This window comes from Pelobates fuscus, chromosome 5 (genome assembly GCF_036172605.1).
Source record: "Pelobates fuscus isolate aPelFus1 chromosome 5, aPelFus1.pri, whole genome shotgun sequence".
NCBI classification, from domain to species: Eukaryota; Metazoa; Chordata; class Amphibia; order Anura; family Pelobatidae; genus Pelobates; species Pelobates fuscus.
The window spans coordinates 5,445,057-5,466,230 of NC_086321.1; the positions used below are offsets into that span (position 1 = coordinate 5,445,057).

At 40.6% G+C, this 21,174-nt stretch overlaps 1 protein-coding gene across 1 annotated transcript in view; it reads left to right on the forward strand.

The window, feature by feature from the left end:
* LOC134610524 (B-cell differentiation antigen CD72-like) overlaps positions 1 to 21,174 on the forward strand; it is a 102,744-nt gene that overhangs the window by 23,750 nt on the left and 57,820 nt on the right. The window contains exon 3 of the mRNA XM_063453489.1: positions 9,626 to 9,706. Within this exon, the coding sequence (XP_063309559.1) occupies positions 9,626 to 9,706 (81 nt within the window). The remainder of the gene's footprint in view (positions 1 to 9,625; positions 9,707 to 21,174) is intronic.

Below are 21,174 nucleotides of genomic sequence, written 5' to 3' on the forward strand. Positions count from 1 at the left end.
TGAGTATATTTTATCTTATTTTATTCATCACCTTTTAATATCATCGGAGAGCACTATTTGCTGTTTTTATTTCCCTCTTCTCCTGAGAGTTGGACGTACCCCTTGGAGGACAAGCACCAATATATCCCATAAGCGGGGATTATACCGCTATATGCCTACAAACCCTGAGCTGGCTATAGCTCACCTAAATGTGAGTGTAACATATATATTTTCTATACTATCACATTAAGTGTATACACTCCGCACGATTAGTCCTTTCACCTTGTGTCTTCCATATGACGAGACGGTAGAAACTACTACAACAAGAGAACCTACCCCCACAGCGGAATTAGTGACTATACCTGCCTTATCTCCAGACACCCATTGGAACTGACCAACTATTCTGGACTGTATCTATATTTATTTATATTTTTTATATTTTTTTTTCATATATTTTTATTGTTGTTTCTATTTTTATCTTTATTTATTTATTTTATCCTTGGCGCAACCTTTTTTCTTTCTTTACTGTGTATCTCTTATATAGAGGGTTAGAGGGTTACCCTCTAAAGGTCGCTGCCTGTTTAATATATTATTAGCGCTAACCTTACCCCCCTTTTTTACTGTATTTTATCATATCCCTCTGGTTTTAGCTGCTTTTAATATGTCTATTTTTGACTATAGAAATAAGCACTCTATTGACATAGAAAATGTATTCTCAACTCAGCCCAATAGTCCTATCTATATTAGACCTCCCACCTTTACCCAACAGGAATTATTTATTAAATTAGAAAGAGCTTTAACAACGGAAATCAAACTCAAATGGGAGATTGCCACTTTTAAAAAATACATTGATGAACACATCACACCCCGAGGCCTGAGACTCATGAAATTACCTACCTCAGACCAAGATGATCTAGAATTTATGAATGAGTGGAATGGTAAATTAGAAACTTGCACATTTGGTCTCATGGAAACCTTAATCAAGAAAAAAAGCAAAAAACTTTTAAACTTAGATAGGGAAATTAATGACCTAAGAGACAAACTTATGCCCTACACGGAAAGTAATGTGTATCAACAAAATTCAGTCTTAATTCAAAGCAAAATTGAAAAAATAGAAACAGATACTAAACACATCAAAGTAAAGAAATATATAAGAGACAAACAGGACTATGCCAATCGACAGGTGAGAACATACCATCTAAATAGAAAGTACACATCGGAAAAACAACCATTTGATAATAGAACAGAGCCATATAAATACCAAAGATCAACAGCACCCCACACACGCCATGAACCCCCATATGCATATGATACTAAGAATCACTTTACCAACCCACACCAACCCTCTCACCATTCCCCGTACAAACCAAGACCCCACTATAAGAACTTCAACCCCAATCATGCACCCACATCTTCATACCACCGACCAACCACATTTAAACCACGGAGAGTTCCCTACCACACTTCTATGCACCAAGAATCTCGTTCTAACTACTATAATGCACGTAGCCCTGATACTTACAAACATTCACCAAAAATCCAAAAACCTAGCCACTACTACAAAAATCACAGTGAAACCCCCATTTCACCAAATATTCAAAGACCTAGCCACTACTACAAAAATCACAGTGAAACCCCCATTGCACATACCAATAGGTACCAATTACTATCTGTAGACTCCGAAATCGAAAATGAAGATAATTTTTTAGAGATTCAGACACACCCCAGCACCTTCATAAACACACCATACCCAACAAGAGCAAAGAAAAGAACTCTAAGCCCATAGGCAAATGGAGTGGCAGAAGACAGCAAAAAAGAGAGATTAGAAAGACAATGATTGCACCAAACGAGTCAGACGCCGGTATTTTTAACTTATCACATAAAGTTTTAAATGCAGCACAGATTTCAGTTTTAAGTAAAGGACTAAAATATGCCCCAACTAACTCTTTTAAACCCTTTGAAGCATTTTTAGATGTAAATAAATTCGTACGGAAAGCTACACTCAAAAGATTTTATAATGTACACAACCCAGATACCAATCCCCCCAGCCCCTCATCTCCACCTTCCTCGACCTCCACTGACAACCCTTTTTATATCAACACTGACCTCAAACCAAAATCCACTTTTTATCCCTATCATTTTAAATCAGCCCCACTCGTGATGTTTGAGAAGTCTGTACTAAGAGATTTTAACAAAATTAAATACAATAAATATGACGCCCAAAATCTAAATACGCTAGAAAAACAAGCAATCAAACAACTACAAGAAGACAAAGACATTGTGATCAAACCTGCTGACAAAGGTGGAGGCCTAGTTATCCAATCCAGCACAATGTACATAAAAGAAGCTTACAAACAATTAAATGACATTGCTGTATATGAAAAACTATCTAGTGACCCTACATCCTCTATACAGAAAAAAGCAATCACCTTTTTACAAAAAGGACTAGACAGTAATATCATAAATAAAAAAGAATTTGATTATTTGTTTTTAAAGTATCCTCGGATTCCGGTAATTTACTTTTTACCAAAAATACATAAAGATGCTAAAAATCCCCCAGGCAGACCAATTGTATCCGGGATCAACTCTCCACTGTGTAATTTATCTCAGTACATTGATATCTTACTACAACCAGCAGTAAAACTCACAAAATCTTATTTGAAAGATTCAATGTCACTGCTGAGATTTTTAAACAGTTTTAATTGGGAACCAGATTTTATACTTGTCACATGTGATGTCACTTCATTATATACCATCATCCCTCACCAACTTGGATGCAATGCTGTCAAAAGTATATTATCCAATGAAAAGAGAATTCCGGATACTCAGATTGATTTTATTGTAGAAGGTATTAACATCATTTTAACTAATAATTATTTCTGGTTTTATGATTCCTTTTATCTTCAAAAGAGGGGGACAGCTATGGGGACCAGGTTTGCTCCCAGCTATGCCAATCTCTTTATGGCAGACTGGGAATCCAGCGCCATTTGGGGACGATATGCCTGGGGGCAAAACCTGGTCTCCTATTTCAGGTATATTGATGATTTGTTTTTTATATGGAAAGGCTCGGAGGACTCACTTAACTCTTTTATATCCCATCTTAACTCAAACAATAGAGGGATTGTTTTAACATGTGAATATAGTAAAGAAACAATTAACTTTTTAGATTTATGTATTTTTATCAAGGAAGGTACAATTCACACTAAAACACATTTTAAAAAAGTATGCACCAACACTGCAATTGATCACACGAATACGACGCAACTGTTCCCATATTGATGATTTTAGTGAACAATCACAGTTTTTAAAGAAACAATTTAAAGAAAAAAACTATTCCCCCACAAAATTGGATAATACTATACAAACAGTGAAAGAGAAATCGAGAGAGAGCCTTCTTACCTATAAGGATAAAAATAACACAGAAGCTCCCACCCTCCCGATAATTTTTAACTATAACAACAAAAGTGGTTTTATTAAGAAAACAATCAAAAAGCATTGGCATCTCCTAAAACAAGACGATAGCCTGAAAGACATTTTACCAACACAACCGAAAATTGTTTTTAGAGGTGCTCCCAATTTTAGATCCATTTTGACTAATAATTACACTAAAGAAATCAAAAATACCCAACACACCTTTTTAGACGGAGCTAAAGGTTTTTACAAATGCAAAAGATGCATTGTATACAAGAGTACTGACCCCTCCACACAGTCCAAAATTACTAGCTTCAGATCTAACAGTACCAAGAAGAACTATACTATAAAAGACTTTATAGGCTGCAATACCACCAACGTCATCTATCTATTGGAGTGCCCTTGTGGCCTCCAATATGTGGGCATGACCACCAGATGTCTTAAGATTAGATTAGCAGAACATTGCAGAAATATAAAGAACGGATATCCTAACCACTCTGTATCTAAGCATTTTGTCAAACATAACCGGGACCCTAAATTCCTTAAATGTATAGGAATCAAGAAATGCAAAATGCCCTGGAGAGGTGGAAATATGAAAAATATTCTAGGGAGATTAGAAATGGAGTGGGTGTTCAATTTACAAACTTTAACCCCCCAAGGTCTTAATGTTGATTTTGATTTATTTAATTATTTTATCATTTGTATTTCTTTGCTGTCAGTTTGGGGCTATCCTATTTATAGTTGTCACCTACGGCATTATGGTCTAGGATACCCCCAACCTGACAGCATTCCCCACTGCTATTTGCAGTATATATATATATATGTTAAAATGCATCTAATGTATGCATTACAGTTGCAGTATGTACATATGATTCCCACTATCATCACTTTTCTATGTAGCTTTCCTATGTTTTTATTATCCCTATTAATGCCATTTTATCATATAATGGCTCTCAAAATGTTTTACTATACCTAAAGTAAATTTTAAAAAATATTCCTTTTAAAATGGTTCATAAAATGTGTCATCAGATTTTAAATTGTTTTATGTATTTCAATGATTATATTTATATTATTTGTTATACATTTGTTATACATTTGACTTCCCATATATATGCCCCAAATTAATTCTCCCCCCAATGTATATCACTACAATCAATTTATCCTATATATGTATATATAATATGTCTAACCATAGTGTTTCTGCCTAGTAACCAACTAATTTAAACATTATGTTTATCTATACTTATAGAGATTAAGAATTCCCTTTCATGTAATTCGATTCTCAGACGAAAGGGCGCTTAAACTACATTTCCCATGCGCCCTTTCGCCGATCTGCCGACCACGTGACCCGCACACTACTTCCCCATTGGCCGCGGGTCACATGATGATCTTCGCTCCACCCTTAGAGAAGTGCATGCCGCCCACCAATAGGACGGCTGCACTACCCCATCAGCTACCTCACGCCGATCACGTGACTCGCACACTACATTTCCCTAGATGCTGTGCGAGTCACGTGACGCGCAATTTTCAAATTTGTTATAACTATGTTTTAAAACTTCGTTTTGGAACATAATTCAACCCACAAGGATAGGGTATACTATAGATTAAGATGCATATTTTTATTTAAAGTTTTTATTTATTTTTCGTAAAATGCATACTGTATGATTCTAACTGGCTGCCAAACAATGATGTCATCTTGGCGCCATTTTTTAAAGTACCAGTACCTATATAAATTCTTTATGTGCCAGGTAATATGTTATTCCATTTTTGATAAAGCCCCAGCGGTGAAACGCGTTAAATGGTTATTTATATTGTGTTATTTTAAAATAAATGATTTTTTGGTTAGACTATTGTACCACTATCATTTTATATACACAATTATCATTATTTTATTTTTTCCTGGCATTTTTTACTCTACATATCCTGAAGTGGGGATTATACCACTAACGCTATTTCTAAAGTGCAGTGTGACCTGCACTTTACTTGTGAGTATATTTTATCTTATTTTATTCATCACCTTTTAATATCATCGGAGAGCACTATTTGCTGTTTTTATTTCCCTCTTCTCCTGAGAGTTGGACGTACCCCTTGGAGGACAAGCACCAATATATCCCATAAGCGGGGATTATACCGCTATATTTTTTCATATATTTTTATTGTTGTTTCTATTTTTATCTTTATTTATTTATTTTATCCTTGGCGCAACCTTTTTTCTTTCTTTACTGTGTATCTCTTATATTTGGATGATATCCTGATATTTTCTGATAATCTTGAAAATCACAGAAAACAGGTCTGCATTGTTCTTGAGCGCCTTCGTACCCACCACCTATACATTAAACTGGAAAAATGTGAGTTTGAACAAACAGAAATTCAATTCCTGGGATATGTAATAACTCCTAAAGGTTTAAGTATGGACGCAAGTAAAATTAAAGCTGTGCTGGACTGGCCCATCCCCAAGAATGAAAAAGATATTCAGAGATTTGTGGGGTTTGCCAATTTTTACAGGCATTTCATTAAGAATTTCTCTGCCGTTATTACACCGATCACTGAACTTACACGTAAAGGGACTCCTTTTCAGTGGTCCAATAAGGCTGACACTGCATTTTCCAGATTAAAGACGCTGTTTACATCTGCCCCTATCCTGGTACATCCTCAGCCAGAATTGCCATTTACTGTAGAGGTAGATGCTTCTGATTCAGCTGTTGGGGCTATACTGTCTCAAAGGACTGGACCTAAGATGTTGTTACATCCATGTGCCTTCTATTCCCGCCAGATGTTACCAGCAGAAAGAAATTATGACATAGGGAATAAAGAACTTTTGGCTATAAAAGCTGCCTTTGCCGAATGGAGACATCTCTTGGAGGGAGCCACCCATCCAATTACTGTCCTCACAGATCACAAAAATCTGGAATGTATTCAATCAGCTAAGAGACTGTCAGCCAGTCCTTATTTTTCTCAAGGTTTAATTTCATACTGCCCTGATTCCAGAAATGGCAAGGCAGATGCCTTGTCTAGGATAGCTGACACCCTCCATACTACAGTAACCAAGACCACCATCTTGCCGGAGAGTAGATTTTTAGGAGTTACCTTTCCTTCTGATCTAATGTCTCACATTAAAAAGGGCTTCGCTAAAGATCCAGTTTTCCGTGATCCTCCTCGTGATCTTCATATGACCATGCTTAATGGGTTTTGGATTTTTCAACAACGTCTGTTTGTTCCAGAATCAGTGCGACTGGACGTTTTACGCCTCTACCATGACTCAAAACCAGCAGGTCATCCAGGAATCCGAAAGACACAAGAACTACTTACCCGATCCTTTTGGTGGCCTAAATATTATGAGGATGTTAAGAAGTATGTGTCCTCTTGTGATGTATGTGCCAGACATAAGACTCCTCGCTCATCACCTGTTGGCATGCTTCAGCCTCTTCCTATTCCTCATCGTCCCTGGGGATCTATATCCATGGACTTTATTGTGGAACTACCTCCCTCTAAGGAACACACTACCATTCTTGTTGTTGTGGACCGGTTAACTAAGATGAGTCATTTCATACCAGCTCGTGGTCTCCCTTCAGCTAAACAGACTGCTGACCTAGTTATTCAGGAAATTTTCGCTTACATGGAGTGCCTGATGAAGTAATTTCTGACAGGGGAGTGCAGTTTACATCTCATTTTTGGAAATATTTTTGTTCTATTCTAGGTATTAGTGTAAATCTGTCATCAGCTTTTCATCCACAAAGTAATGGACAGACTGAGCGAACCAACCAGACTTTGGAACAATATTTGTGGTGCTATATATTTTCTACCCACGGCGGAGTTTGCCTATAACAATGCCCACCACTGCTCCACTTCTCTGAGTCCATTTTTTGCCAATTATGGTTACCATCCAACCTTTCTAGTGAGTCTCCCAATTACTACTTCCATTCTTGCAGTCACTGACTGGCTAACCGCCTTACGAGATTCCCAAGAACTGTTGAAGGAGACTCTTTCGGAGGCTCAGGAATGTTACAAAAGAGCTGCTCATAGGCATAGAAAGGAGGCCCCAGTTTATCATGTTGGTGACAAGGTTTGGCTGTCAACAAAGAATCTTAAGCTTAGGATTCCTTCTCATAAATTGGGTCAAAAGTTCATGGGACCTTTTGAGATCATCGCTCAGATCAATGCTGTCACCTTCCGTCTGCAACTTCAGGATTCCATGAAAATACATCCAGTGTTTCACGTGGCACTGCTTAAACCTTTTCATGAAAATACTTTCCCTGGTCGAGCCCTGCCTGCCCCACCACCAGTCCTCGTGGATGGTGAAGATGAATACGAGGTGGAAAAAATTCTTGACTCCAGGATCTTCCGCAACAAGCTTCAATATTTGGTTCATTGGAAAGGCTATGGTGAGGAGGATAGATCGTGGGAACCAATGGACAATATTCACGCTCCTGGTCTTCTTCAGTCTTTCCATGCACAGTACCCTGCTAAACCAGGAAATCGGGCATCCAGCGGCTGTGCCTGTAGAGGTGGGGGTAATGTGAGGAACTGACTCTGCTGGGTTTCGAACCCTGGTTTACATGGTGCTAAACCTCTTCCTTACCAGTACACCAGCCTGCCTTTTGCAAATTTACCTGAGATCTGATACCATTGCTTGTAGAGTCAAGGTTATCAGTGACAACTCTCTTCAGCTGTGTCTGGTCAGGTGTCTGGTTCTTGGCCTATAAAAGCCACTTCCTGTCTCTGTACCTTTGCCAGATTGTTGTGGTTCCTGTACTCTCTAATTAAGCTTGTTCCTGTTTCTCCTACCTGTTGCTGAATTTGGACTGTTTTGACTTTGCTGCTTCTCCTTCCCATTGACCTCGGCTTGCCTCACTATGATTATCATCTTTCTGTTCCAGTCTCCCATCTCTGCTTAAGACCAGAAGGCCACTCAAGGCTCAGGGGCTCAACCACCTGGGTAACGAGTGGCTACCTCTGGCAGAAAACATTGCTGGTCTGGCTACTGCACTCCAAAACTTTGTAACATCTATATCATTACACCTCTCTGCATATGACTTACACAGCCTTCCTAAACACTTCATGAAAAGGAATCTAGATATAGCACATTCTCTTTTTTCTAGAGTTTCTTATCATTTGCACTGTTGATAGTTTGCTAGACCATACCGTTGCCTTTGTCTGTGAAGTTCAATTTACAGGGCAGGAGATAAAAACGTCTAAAGTATGTTAACATCTGATTAAAGATTAAACCATTTTTTTCCATGCAGGCTGTGTGAGTCAGTCAGTGGAGGTGTGGCAGGGGCTGCATAAACAGAAACAAAGGGATTTAACTCCTAAATGGCAGATAATTGAGTAATGAGACGTCAGAGGCATGATCAATACACCAAAACTGCTTCATTAAGATAAAGGGGGTTTGATGCCTATAATGTCCCTCTAATATTTTTGGAAAAAGGTTTTTGTAAATGATTTAATAGTTTGAAAATGTTTTAATATTGTATTAGTGTGAATATATATATAGTATATCGTGTGATACTTTAATATTTTGAAAACATTATAAAAGTTTATTCCAAAAAAAATATTAAATTGAAGCCAATGTTAGAGGCAATATAAAATTAGAACTGGATAGTGAGAAGACTAACTAATTTGTGAAAATGTGCAGGCAAGCCACTACATAAGGAAAACACTCCCAGTGTCCCTTTAAACATAGTGCACACACAACGTTACGATAACTTAGTTACGATACAGACATAGGGCACCACTTATCACAATAAAAGAGTGGAAATAATTACCCTCCAGTAGATGGGCATAAAAGTTCATATAAGAGAAGAAAAAAAGAGAGAACATCATAGGGCAAAACTTTAATAACAAAATGTTAAAATAATAAATAAAAGGTAACACTCACAAACAGTGTGGCACAATTGAATAAATCAATATGTGATTAAAAGCTTGATGCCTCAAAATGGGCTGAATCTCCAGTTGTAGCAGTCAGAGGTATAGGTCTGGATACGATCACCCTATGATGTTCTCTATTTTTTCTTCCCTTATATGAACTTTTATGCCCATCTACTGGAGGGTAATTATTTCCACTCTTTTCTTGTGATAAGTGGCGCCCTATGTCTGTATCTTAACTAAGTTATTTTACAATTTTGTGTGCACAATGTTAGAGGCAACCTTAAAAGTATCATGTGTAAAAAAATAACCATCTTTTTTTCACGTAAATCATTTTAATTCTCTCATTTCCCTACCTTTTTTTCTTTAGGCATTCATAAACGTGTATTTCACCTCGCACTTGTATTTTTCTTTATTTTCTTCACAACCACAATTGGACTTATGGTAAAATGTAAGTAATATTTTTTCTTTTTTCTTTTTTTTTTAAATACAACCTAACCCCCTACTTAAATCTACTCTTAAAAAACACCCATAAATCCCTGTTCGCCTTTCCCTTTGCTCCAGTGCCAGTCTTCATCAAGCAGAGAAAAGCAGAAACCCCACTGGTTCATTATTGTGTAGCTTAGATGTTAAGGCCCTGTACAGCTCTATACCACACCACCTGAGATTGGAACATGTACAAGAGGTGTGCAATCAGTTCATCATTGACCTATTAAGATTTGTGCTACTGCACAATTATTTCCTATTTGATGGGGTCTTCTACCACCAGGTGAAGGGGAATGGGATGGGAACATCTTGCCCCCCATTGTATGCCAACCTTCACCTGGTCCAAGGTGGTATTTTTGGATCTGCACAGTAAATACACAAGCCTCATCCTTGTGTAGAAAAGGTATATAGATGACATACTCATCATCTGAACAGGGTCTGATACTGATTTTTTCACCTTTGTCGACTTGCTGATTGCAAATAACCTAAATTTGAGGTTTACTGCCGATATAGGTCACCACTCTCTGAACTTTTTGGACGTTACACGAACCCTTTATGATGTTGGCAAGATCAAAAACCTATCTGTATAGGAAAAAGTACGGCCACCAATAGTCTGTTAAACTGGTAAAGTAATCAACCATCTCAACTTAAAAGAGGCATTCCAAGAGTGCAATACTTACTCCTCAGGAGAAGCTGTTCTGATATCGAGGATTTAAAGTTCATAGCAAGAGAGCTTCGCACTATGTTTAGGGCAAAGAGATATACCAATAAGTGTCTTAAAAAGAGCCTATTATAAGGCTCTTCATCATTGACCTTCATCATATCCAATGGACAGACATGATCTACTCAAGGACAACAAAAACTCTCTTAATTCCAACAAAGGTCAAGAACTCAAGCAGTAGAGATGCATAGCGACATTTGACTTAGGATGGAAACAGGTTAAAAACATTCTAGATAGGTTCTGGCCCTTACTCAAACAAGACAACCATTTAAATACATGCAATCTCTCCACGTGCCTCTATTACAGCATGGAGAGGAAATAATCTGAGAAATCTTGCAGTGCATAGCCACTTTAAGAGTAAGCCAGTACTAATTCACTGGCCATCTAATAAGTTGGTAGGCACCTATCAGTGTGGGCGCTGTAAAGCATGCAAATATATACAAAAAAAAATCTTCACCAACAGTGATAATACAAACAGTTTCAGGCCAAATCTTTTTTTAGTTTTAATATTAAGGGACTGATTTACCTACTAACCTGCCAATGTGATTTACATTATGTGGGAAAGACCTTTGGAAAATGTTAAATCGATGGGAAATATTGAAACACCAATTTCAAGACATCTAAGCTAAGATCAAGGGGATCCAAGAAAACGTATGTTCTCTAGAATCAAATTGGTAACCTTGTGCCAGTACCTTACCTGATGTGGAGTCCGACATTCAGAGTTATACGCTTACCCTTGCAAAGAAACACAGACCAAGTTGGCCAGGTAAGAAGCCACCTAAGCTGTGAGTCTGTGCACGGGGGGCTGTCCAGGAAGAATAGCTCCAAGTAGTAGTACAGGCAAGGACAAGAAGAAGAGTAGTTGTGGAAAGCCAAAGTCAGGGGAAGCCAGAGGTTTAGAATAAACGAAGAAAAAGCCAAGGTCGGAAGCCGTCCGGGGAGAACACTGGATCAAGATACACAACAACAGGAACCAGAGTCAATGAACTGACCCTGCCCTTGGGGAGGGCAGAGTTTTATACATGACTGATTGACTATGTGCTTCAGGTGGGCTTGGATAGACATGAGCAGCCACAGGTAAAGTCCTCCAGCCCCCAGTGCTGGACAGGGCCAGATTAACATCGGGGTTGATGGAGCTGCAGCTCCAGGCCCAGGCCCAGGCCCATGGAATAGGCCCATTTAAAAAATAAAAAATAATTATTTATTTTTTTAATTTTGGTTTTTTTTTACACACTACTCTTAGGTTTGCCACCTGACTGGTATTTTAAGGCACAGCCAGTATTTGAGGCTGCCTGGCCGTGACGGTATTGCAGTAATACCGGCAATACAAATGCAAATATTTTTCTCAGTATAAACGGAGATTACTCTGCAATATCAGCACCAGCCAGTAGGGGTCACTGTGTATGGAGAGAGGCAGGGATAAGAAGTTACAGCATCTCCTTGCCTCTCTACTTACTGACCTGCGGGGGAGCAGCTACACAGCACAGAGAGTCCAGACAGCAGCTCCCAGCCTGCAGAGACAGACTACAGCTCAGGGAAGTGAGGGATAGGGTAAAGGCTGCAGGGAGACATGGGGACACTAGGGGACACTGAGACACTATGGGACACTGGGAGACGTGGGGACACTGAGACACTTGGGGACACTGGGAAACATGGGGACACTAAGACACTAGGGGACACTGTGAGACATGGGGACGCTGAGACATGGGGAGACACTGTGAGAAATAGGTAAACACATTGGGACACGGAGACACTAGGGAAACAGTGTCCCCTAGTCTCCAAGTGTCCCCTAGTCTCCAAGTGTCTGTGTCCCCATGTTTCTCAGTGTCCCCAAATGTGTGTCCTCATGCCTCCCAGCCAGTGTCCCTAATGTCTCCGTGTCCTCTAGACTTCCAGTGTCTGTGTTCCCATCAGTGGCGTACACATGACCCATGGGGCCCCGGTGCGAAAATTGATTTGTGGGCCCCCCCGCCCCAGCGCTTACTCTGCACGTGCCGGGGTCGCAACACATGGCAGCGGGCACCTGGTCGCAGGGCTGCGATCGCGGTATGTACGCCAGTGCATGCAGATGCACACACACTTAAAGGACCACTACAGACACCCAGATCTCATCAGCTCAATGACATGGTCTGGGTGTCAGGTACCTCTAGTTTTAACCCTGAAGCTGAAAACATAGCAGTTTCTGAGAAACTGCTATGTTTCACTGAGGGTTAATCCAGCCTCTAGCAGCTGTCTCACTGACAGCCGCTAGAGGCGCTTCTGCGATTTTAAGACACTGAACGTCCATAGGAAAGCATTGAGTAATGCTTTCCTATGGGCGTTTTGAATGAGTGCGCGGCACTTGACGCGCATGCACATTCGGAGCTGAGAGATCCCCAGGGTAAGTGCTGAAGACACACACACAGGGCCGCCATCAGGGGGTGACAACCATAACAGTTGTCACGGGCCCGGCCGCCCGGGCCCCACATGTGGGGCTCATCGGGTGGCCCACACACTTAGGGCCACCCGATGAGCCCCCTCCTTCAGTGGCCCGGTCAGCGCTGTGGCCGTTGTATAGCGCGACCGGGCCCCTTTTAAAAAAAAAAAGCAGCCGGTGCTGCTGGGAGGAAGTGGTCACTTCCTCCCAGCTCACTCCGCTCGGGAGGAGCGCGCGCCAGCCGTAAAGAGGGAGAGCCAGGCAGTGAAGAGGGAGCCGCGCCGACTCCCATCATCCCCAGCCACCCTCCTGCAAAGAAAAGGTAAGAGACAGGAGGGTGGCTGGAAAACTAACTATGTATGTATGTATGTATGTATGTATGTGTCTGTATGCATGTATGTCTGCCTGTCTGTGTATGTCTGTCTGTATGCATGTATGTCTATGTATGTATGTATGTGTGTATGTCTGTATGTATGTATGTCTGTGTGTATGTCTATGTATGTATGTCTGTGTGTATGTCTGTATGTATGTATGTATGTATGTCTGTATGTATGTCTGTGTGTATGTCTATGTATGTATGCATGTCTGTGTGTATGTCTGTATGTATGTCTGTGTGTATGTCTATGTATGTATGCATGTCTGTGTGTATGTCTGTATGTATGTATGTATGTATGTCTGTGTGTATGTCTATGTATGTATGCATGTCTGTGTGTATGTCTGTATGTATGTATGTATGTATGTCTGTGTGTATGTCTGTATGCATGTCTGTGTGTATGTCTGTATGTATGTCTGTGTGTATGTCTATGTATGTATGCATGTCTGTGTGTATGTCTGTATGTATGTCTGTGTGTATGTCTATGTATGTATGCATGTCTGTGTGTATGTCTGTATGTATGTATGTATGTATGGATGCATGTCTGTGTGTATGTATGTATGTATGTCTGTGTGTGTAACGGATCACCTGGCACCCCGACTGAGTACCTCCGTTAATGGATGCTCCTAGTGCTTCCTGAGGACTCCAAGCACTCTGGCAGACACCACAATCACCGAATCCGAGAAACCTTTAAATTCTCCCAAGCATATGAATGCTGTAGACCATTGAATAGGAACCATACGAATAGGCTTGTACTCCTAGCAGTCAACTGGAACAGCATACAATAAATCCTTCCCCCAATAATGAGACGACACATCACTTTGAGGGTAAAACAGGAACTCTGGACTGGCTCATCCAGCCTGGCTTTTATTTCCAACTCACACATACAGGCCACACCCAGGGGGAGGCATAAAAGAACCAATGACATAGATGTTACCTCCCACACATCCCCTCCCCTTAGTGTGACACATAATCCCATTATGCATACAGTGTAAAATATACTTTTACACAACTTTCATAACTTTAAAACCATACATCACATTCACATAAAAATACATATCCACAATCAATCCATTCAGGGGAACAACATATTAAAAAATGGCATGAATCCGACCAGGGGTTCAAAAGTTACTAAAAGTATCTTTTGTTCCTTTCTGGCTGGCAGAAAAACATCCCCACAATGCACCCTGGTTTCCTCCCTTCTGCCCTGGAGTTAATTGGAGAAGTAATCCAATTACCCAGGACTAAAGGCAGACTCCATTAACCACATGGTTGCAAAACAACATAAAACACTTTAAAATACATAAAGTCACATTTACACATAACACACAGACATTTCACCTATCCCCAGATAGCTGGGATCTGCACGCACAAAACTACCGAATAGCGCGCAGATCCTACTCACACAGTACAATTGCCATGGAGCCAAAGTCTTTCCCATAGTCTTTCATTATATGAATAGGCTCCATGGTATGGCTATCTGGGGTATCACATTCCCATAAAGTCTGGTCCATAGTCCAAAGGCAAGAGGCGGGCAATCAGCCCCCTCCAAGGACACGTGTCGAGGTCGGTTTCGCCACAGTGTGTAAGGGAGAACAGGAGAGGAATCTGTCCTAAAACGCATATAAACATATGCGGGATGTAGAGGAAAACCCAGTTAAAATATTAGACTTTATTAGAAAGATAAATACAATAAATAAGCAATTGAATGAACAAATAAATAAATAAAGAGAACTAAAACTTTAACCATATAAGCGGGAAGGGGGGAGTGAGGTGAGACACATCTAAGTGAAAATTATGAATAAAGACCCCTGAAGGGTATAACTATAAAGCGTTGCTGTCTAAAAGATACCCCAGTGGCAACACCGTCCACCTACAGAGGTATGTAATCGCACTAGATGCCGATATGACACAGTACAGCTCTGGTGGAGAACAGTAAACGAATATACTAGTTCCTGTAAAGCAGCAGAGATACAAATAATAATCGGCAACAGTTAAAGCGATATTACATGGACTCGTATGTCAGTGGCAGCAAATGCCACACAGTATTCCAAGTCTCTAATAGGTCAGTGGAGCGAACATGTGATCGTGGGCAGAGGGAAAAACTGAGATGTAAAAAGGGAATAAGTAATGCTACTAAAGTGATACTGCCTAAAGAATACCTCAATGACACCACAGTCCACCTACATAGGCATATAGCCGCCCTTAGTGCCGGTATAATAAAGTACGACTCTGTTAGAGAGCAATAAACAATAAATTGCTACTAAATGACAGAGAGACAAATAGTCACCGGCAACAATATAGGGCGATACTAAAAGGCAACAAATGCTACAATAGATTCGAATGCCACAGAATGTTACAAAAGCTCTTGTAGGTAAATAGAGCGGACTTATAATAGTAGGCAATGGAGAGGTTAAAATATCAAAAGGCAATATGTAATGTAGCAAGTCAGGTGTTAGACTGAAAACAGGTTTCCCCATAGAGCATTAATTCTGTGCCAATATGGATAACAGGGTATCCTGCTGCCCAACCTCACTATCGTGAAGGTACAATAACCTATATACTATTTCCCAATGTGGTGTATACCTAAATAGGAAAGGAATGGTGCCTTCATGGGCACCAGGTATAGTAAAGTAGTATAGGAGGAGGACGAGATGTGTGTATGTCTATGTCTGTCTGACTGCATGCATGTATGTCTACGTATGTATGTCTGTCTATGTATGTTTGTGTATGTCTGTATGCATACATGTATGCATGTATGTCTGTCTGTATGTATGTCTATGTATGTATGTATGTCTGTATGTCAGTATGAATGTATATCTGCATATCATTATGAACGTAGGTCTGTGTGTATGTGTGTATGCATGTCTGTATGCATGTATGTCTGTCAGTATGTCTGTATATATGCATGTATGTCAGTCTGTATGCATGTATGTATGTCTGTATGCCATTATGAATGTATGTCTGTGTATGTCTGTATGCCATTATGAATGTATGTGTGTATGGATGTCAGTGTCTGTATGTATGAATGTGTGTGTATGGATGTCAGTGTCTGTATGTATGCATGTCAGTGTCTGTATGTATGTGTCTTTATGTCCTCTTGCATGTGTGTCTGTATGTATGTTAGTATGTGTCTGTCACTATGTATGACTGTGTGTATGTCTCAGTATGTGTATGCCTGTATGCGTGTATGTCTGTTTCAGTATGTGTGTCTGTTAGTATGTATCTGTGTCCTTTTGTATCAGTGTGTGAGTTTGTGTCTGTGTGTGGACCCAGTGGGCAGTATTTGGAGGCGGGCCCCAGGGGGCCCATACCCTGAGCTGAGTTAGGGGCCCCAAAATTTCTGGTGGCGGCCCTGCACACACACACACACGAACAGACGCATACACACTAGCTAACAGACACACACATTTACTGACAGAGACACACTCAGCGACAGACATACATACTCACTTACAAAACATACACTCTCACTGACAAACACACACTCACTAACAAACATCAAACAGACTCACTAATACACACACAAACACACTCAGTAACTGACACACACAGTAACACCCTCACTGACATTCACTAGCAGACACACACTCAACAGACACACTCACTGACACTCACTAGCAGACACACACACTCCAACACACACACACTCACACTTTTTTTTATTTAACCCCCCAAGCCCCAGCCTCCTTACCTTCTGGAGTGCTGGGGGGCTTCCCTGGGGTCCAGTGGTGCTGCTGGCCTCCTGGGTGGCCGGTCCTGCGGGCTTGCTGGCAAGCGCGCAAGGGAGCACCCCTGAGTGCTTTTTGTTCAGCTCCCGCGTGCGCTGCGTAGGGATGCCGGTGCCGGAAGATGACGTCATCTTCCGGCTCCTGTATCATTACGCGGCGCGTGAGGGAGCTGAAGAGGACGCACTCAGGGGAGAGTGCTCCCTCACGCGCCCGCAGAACCGGCCGTGGGGTGACACGAGGGCCAGCCTCGGGGGACCCGGAGGTGGCAGGCTCTTGGGCTCCCCAGGAGAAGAGGCTGGCCCAATGGGTACATACCGGGTCGCAGGGGCGTCCGGGCCCACTGGTGGGCCAGGCCCGGTCGCAGCCGCGAATCCGGTATGTATGCCACTGGTTCCCATGTCTGTGTCCCTAGTGTCTGTGGCCCCATTTCTCCCAGTGTCCCGAAATGTCTCAGTGTCCACATGTCTCCCAGTGTCTCCATGTCGCTAGTCACAAGTGCCCCCATGTCTCACTGTGTCCCTAAGTGTCTCACTGTGTCCTCATGCATCCTAGTGACACGGGACCCACTGAGACATGGGGATACTGGGAGAAATGGAGACACAGACACTGGGAGACTAGGGGACTGGGCGACATGGGGACACTGACACTGTGATACAGAGGGACACTGATGCCAGGCTGGCCTTCCAATTCTTAGGACAGACATGCCCCATTTTTGGGCATGTTCGCCCCTTTTGGCAGGTTACGTGATTTGCGTCAATGGCACACCCTTTTACCCCACCCATTGACTTCCTGCTTCACTGCACACTGCTGTTAGGAGGTATTGATTTACTTGAAAGATGAAAGCATAAATTAGATAAAGAGATTAGCATAGAGTATGTGTTTTCTTATAGCTGCATCCTTTGAGTTTCCCTCCAACACCAATTCCATCAGAATCATGACGCTTGAGAGGTATGCCTGTTTTACTGTTTTTGGTCGATAAGATTCTGTAATTAGGCCCATCATAATTGTCAGCACCAGGCCCACTGGGCTCTTAATCTGGCTCTGGTTCTGGATACAAGACAGGGATAAACTTCAGGCTGAAACAAGAACTGTAATGTGGCTCAGAGGCATAACAGTAGACCAACGACACACAAGGATCCAGGTATGTATCTATATTGGATAGGGGCTCAATAAGATTATCAGAGTCAGCAAGATAGGTATGAGCAGTGTGTTTATATCACATGAGTATGTTAAGAGACCCTGATTTGCAGATTCTGATGGAAGAAGGTTGCTAGGCTCTTATATGAGCTGCTTGTCCATGTCCCTCTAGGTCAGTAGTTAACCTTTTTTTCACTTGAGTACCCATTGGCAGCCTATTTCTATAAATCGTTCCCCTCATACTAACAAAATATTTATAGTTATTATACTTACTAATATTTACTTACTAATATTTCAAATGTATGTTTCTCTCGGCCCGATCTCCCTTTCTTCTCTGACCTATTCTCTCCCTGCTCTTCCTCTGTTCCACGCCCCCCCTGCTTCTCCTCTGCCCTAAGTAAGTATATGTATGTGTAATATATATTTATATAGTACATACTTATACTTACAGACACACAAAGACAAGATACAAACATTGACACATATGCAGATGCACAGGCACACAGATACAAACACTGACACATGTACAGATACATGCACTGACACACTTACAGATGTGCAGATACAAAGACTGACACATGAAGATTCACAGATACACACACATACACACACACAGATACAGACACACAGTTGCACACTTAATTAGATATTAAAATATATCTAGTTACATACGTTGTATGTAACCAGTGCACCAGAGGGACATACCAGGGCTGTATACGGGCGATATGATTGTTATGCTGTGTTTTTAATTTTGGCTAAGTTGATAAGTGCTACTATTTATCGTAGTAGTCTTATTTGCTGATAACCCTGTTTAACTTAGTGAGGCATTATATTTATGATCCCCGTGTGTCCATTTATATGAGCACTGTTTTGGACTGGTGGCCAGTTCTAATAAAGCCTTTGTATTGAGCACCAGCTCATATATAAGTACTACACTTTATATTCAGAATAGATTCAGTTCGTTCCCACTAGTGATTTATATTATTATTATTATTATTATTATTATTATTATTATTATATAGGTGTCTATTTACTTCCAGGTAGCAATATTTTGTTATTGAGCATTTCTGACCTGTTCTACAGATACACAATGATACATATGCAGATACATAGGCACTGTGTGATCAATCTGTGATTGTATTATGCACTTTTATTAACACAATCATGTGTTTACAATGCACTATTGTGCTCACATTGCACTTTATGTACATGGTTAATGTGATCATGCTCTGAACCTTTATGCTCATGATTTTGTGTCTACATTGTGCACTTTATTTGCTTTATGTATTTTTGCACATGATTTAGGTGTTCACCTTTTTATATTGCACATTTTTATGTGCTAACTTATTTTGCACGTACCATATGTGATCTATTTGCACTCTATGTATATGGTTTATGTGTATAATTTGCACTCTATGTATAGTTGCAAGAAAAAGTATGTGAACCCTTTGGAATGATATGGCTTTCTGCACAAATTGGTCATAAAATGTGATCTGATCATCATCTAAGTCACAACAATAGACAATCACAGTCTGCTTAAACTAATAACACACAAAGAATGAAATGTTGCCATGTTTTTATTGAGCACACCATGTAAACATTCACAGTGCAGGTGGAAAAGGTATGTGAACCCTTGGATTTAATAACTGGTTGAACCTCCTTTGGCAGCAATAACTTCAACCAAACATTTCCTGTAGTTGCAGATCAGACGTGCACAACGGTCAGGAGTAATTCTTGACCATTCCTCTTTACAGAACGGTTTCAGTTCAGCAATATTCTTGGGATGTCTGGTGTGAATCGCTTTCTTGAGGTCATGCCACAGCATCTCAATCGGGCTGAGGTCAGGACTCTGACTGGGCCACTTCAGAAGGCGTATTTTCTTCTGTTTAAGCCATTCTGTTGTTCCTTTAACTTTGGACTGATCATATTAACTGATTTCCTTCACACTGGAGAAGATTGTATTGTATTACATGAACTTTATGACTCAATGCCTGGAGAGTGAATCCACATCTGGGGAGTATAATGTATGTAGTTTGTGTTCAATAAAGTGTCACGTCCTGCTCTGCTCTGTTCTGATGTCTGGACTTGGCTTCTAGTATCCAGTACTCTTGATACAATTCTTGTTTAGTTTTTCTTGGTTTTTGGTTTTCTATTCTATGTCTGGTTTTCTTTATGCTGGGATTTCTGGGTTCATTCCTGTAATCCATCCCTGGGATTCCCAGTCTCCAGGTTTCATTTAAATGTTTGTTTTATGTTGCCACACCCGTTTGTTTTCCATCATTCACTCTGTTTCAGTGTTCCTGCAGGCAGCTCCTCAAGGCTTCTGCCCTTTCTTGCAGGTAAGTGCTATATATGTATTTTGGTTGTTTTAGTATACATTAGGCAGTGTAGGACCTGCTAGATATGGGGTACATTGGCGTTGTTGGCAGGCTTATGCAATGTTTGATCATATAGTGTGACTAAATCCCCATAATTTCCATATGTAGTACTTACCGTATATACTCGAGTATAAGCCGACCCGAATATAAGCCGAGGCCCCTAATTTTACCCCAAAAAACTGGGAAAACTTATTGACTCGAGTATAAGACTAGGGTGGGAAATGCAGCAGCTACTGGTAAATTTCTAAATAAAATTAGATCCTAAAAAAAATTATATTAATTTAATATTTATTTACAGTGTGTGTGTATGAATGTAGTGTGTGTGTGTATGAGTGCAGTGTGTGTGTATGTGTGCAGTGTGTGTGTATGAGTGCAGTGTGTGTGTATGAGTGCAGTGTGTGTGTATGAGTGCAGTGTGTGTGTATGAATGCAGTGTGTGTATATGAGTGCAGTGTGTGTATATGAGTGCAGTGTGTGTATGAGTGCAGTGTGTATGAATGCAGTGTGTGTATGAATGCAGTGTGAGTGTGTGTGATGCAGTGTGAGTGTGTGTGATGCAGTGTGTGTGTGTGTGTGTGTGTTGCAGAGCTTTGGTGGGGGGTGGGCATTTTTATTATTTTTTTTTATTATTTTTTTTATTATTATTATTAAAATATTATTTTATTTTAATTTTATTA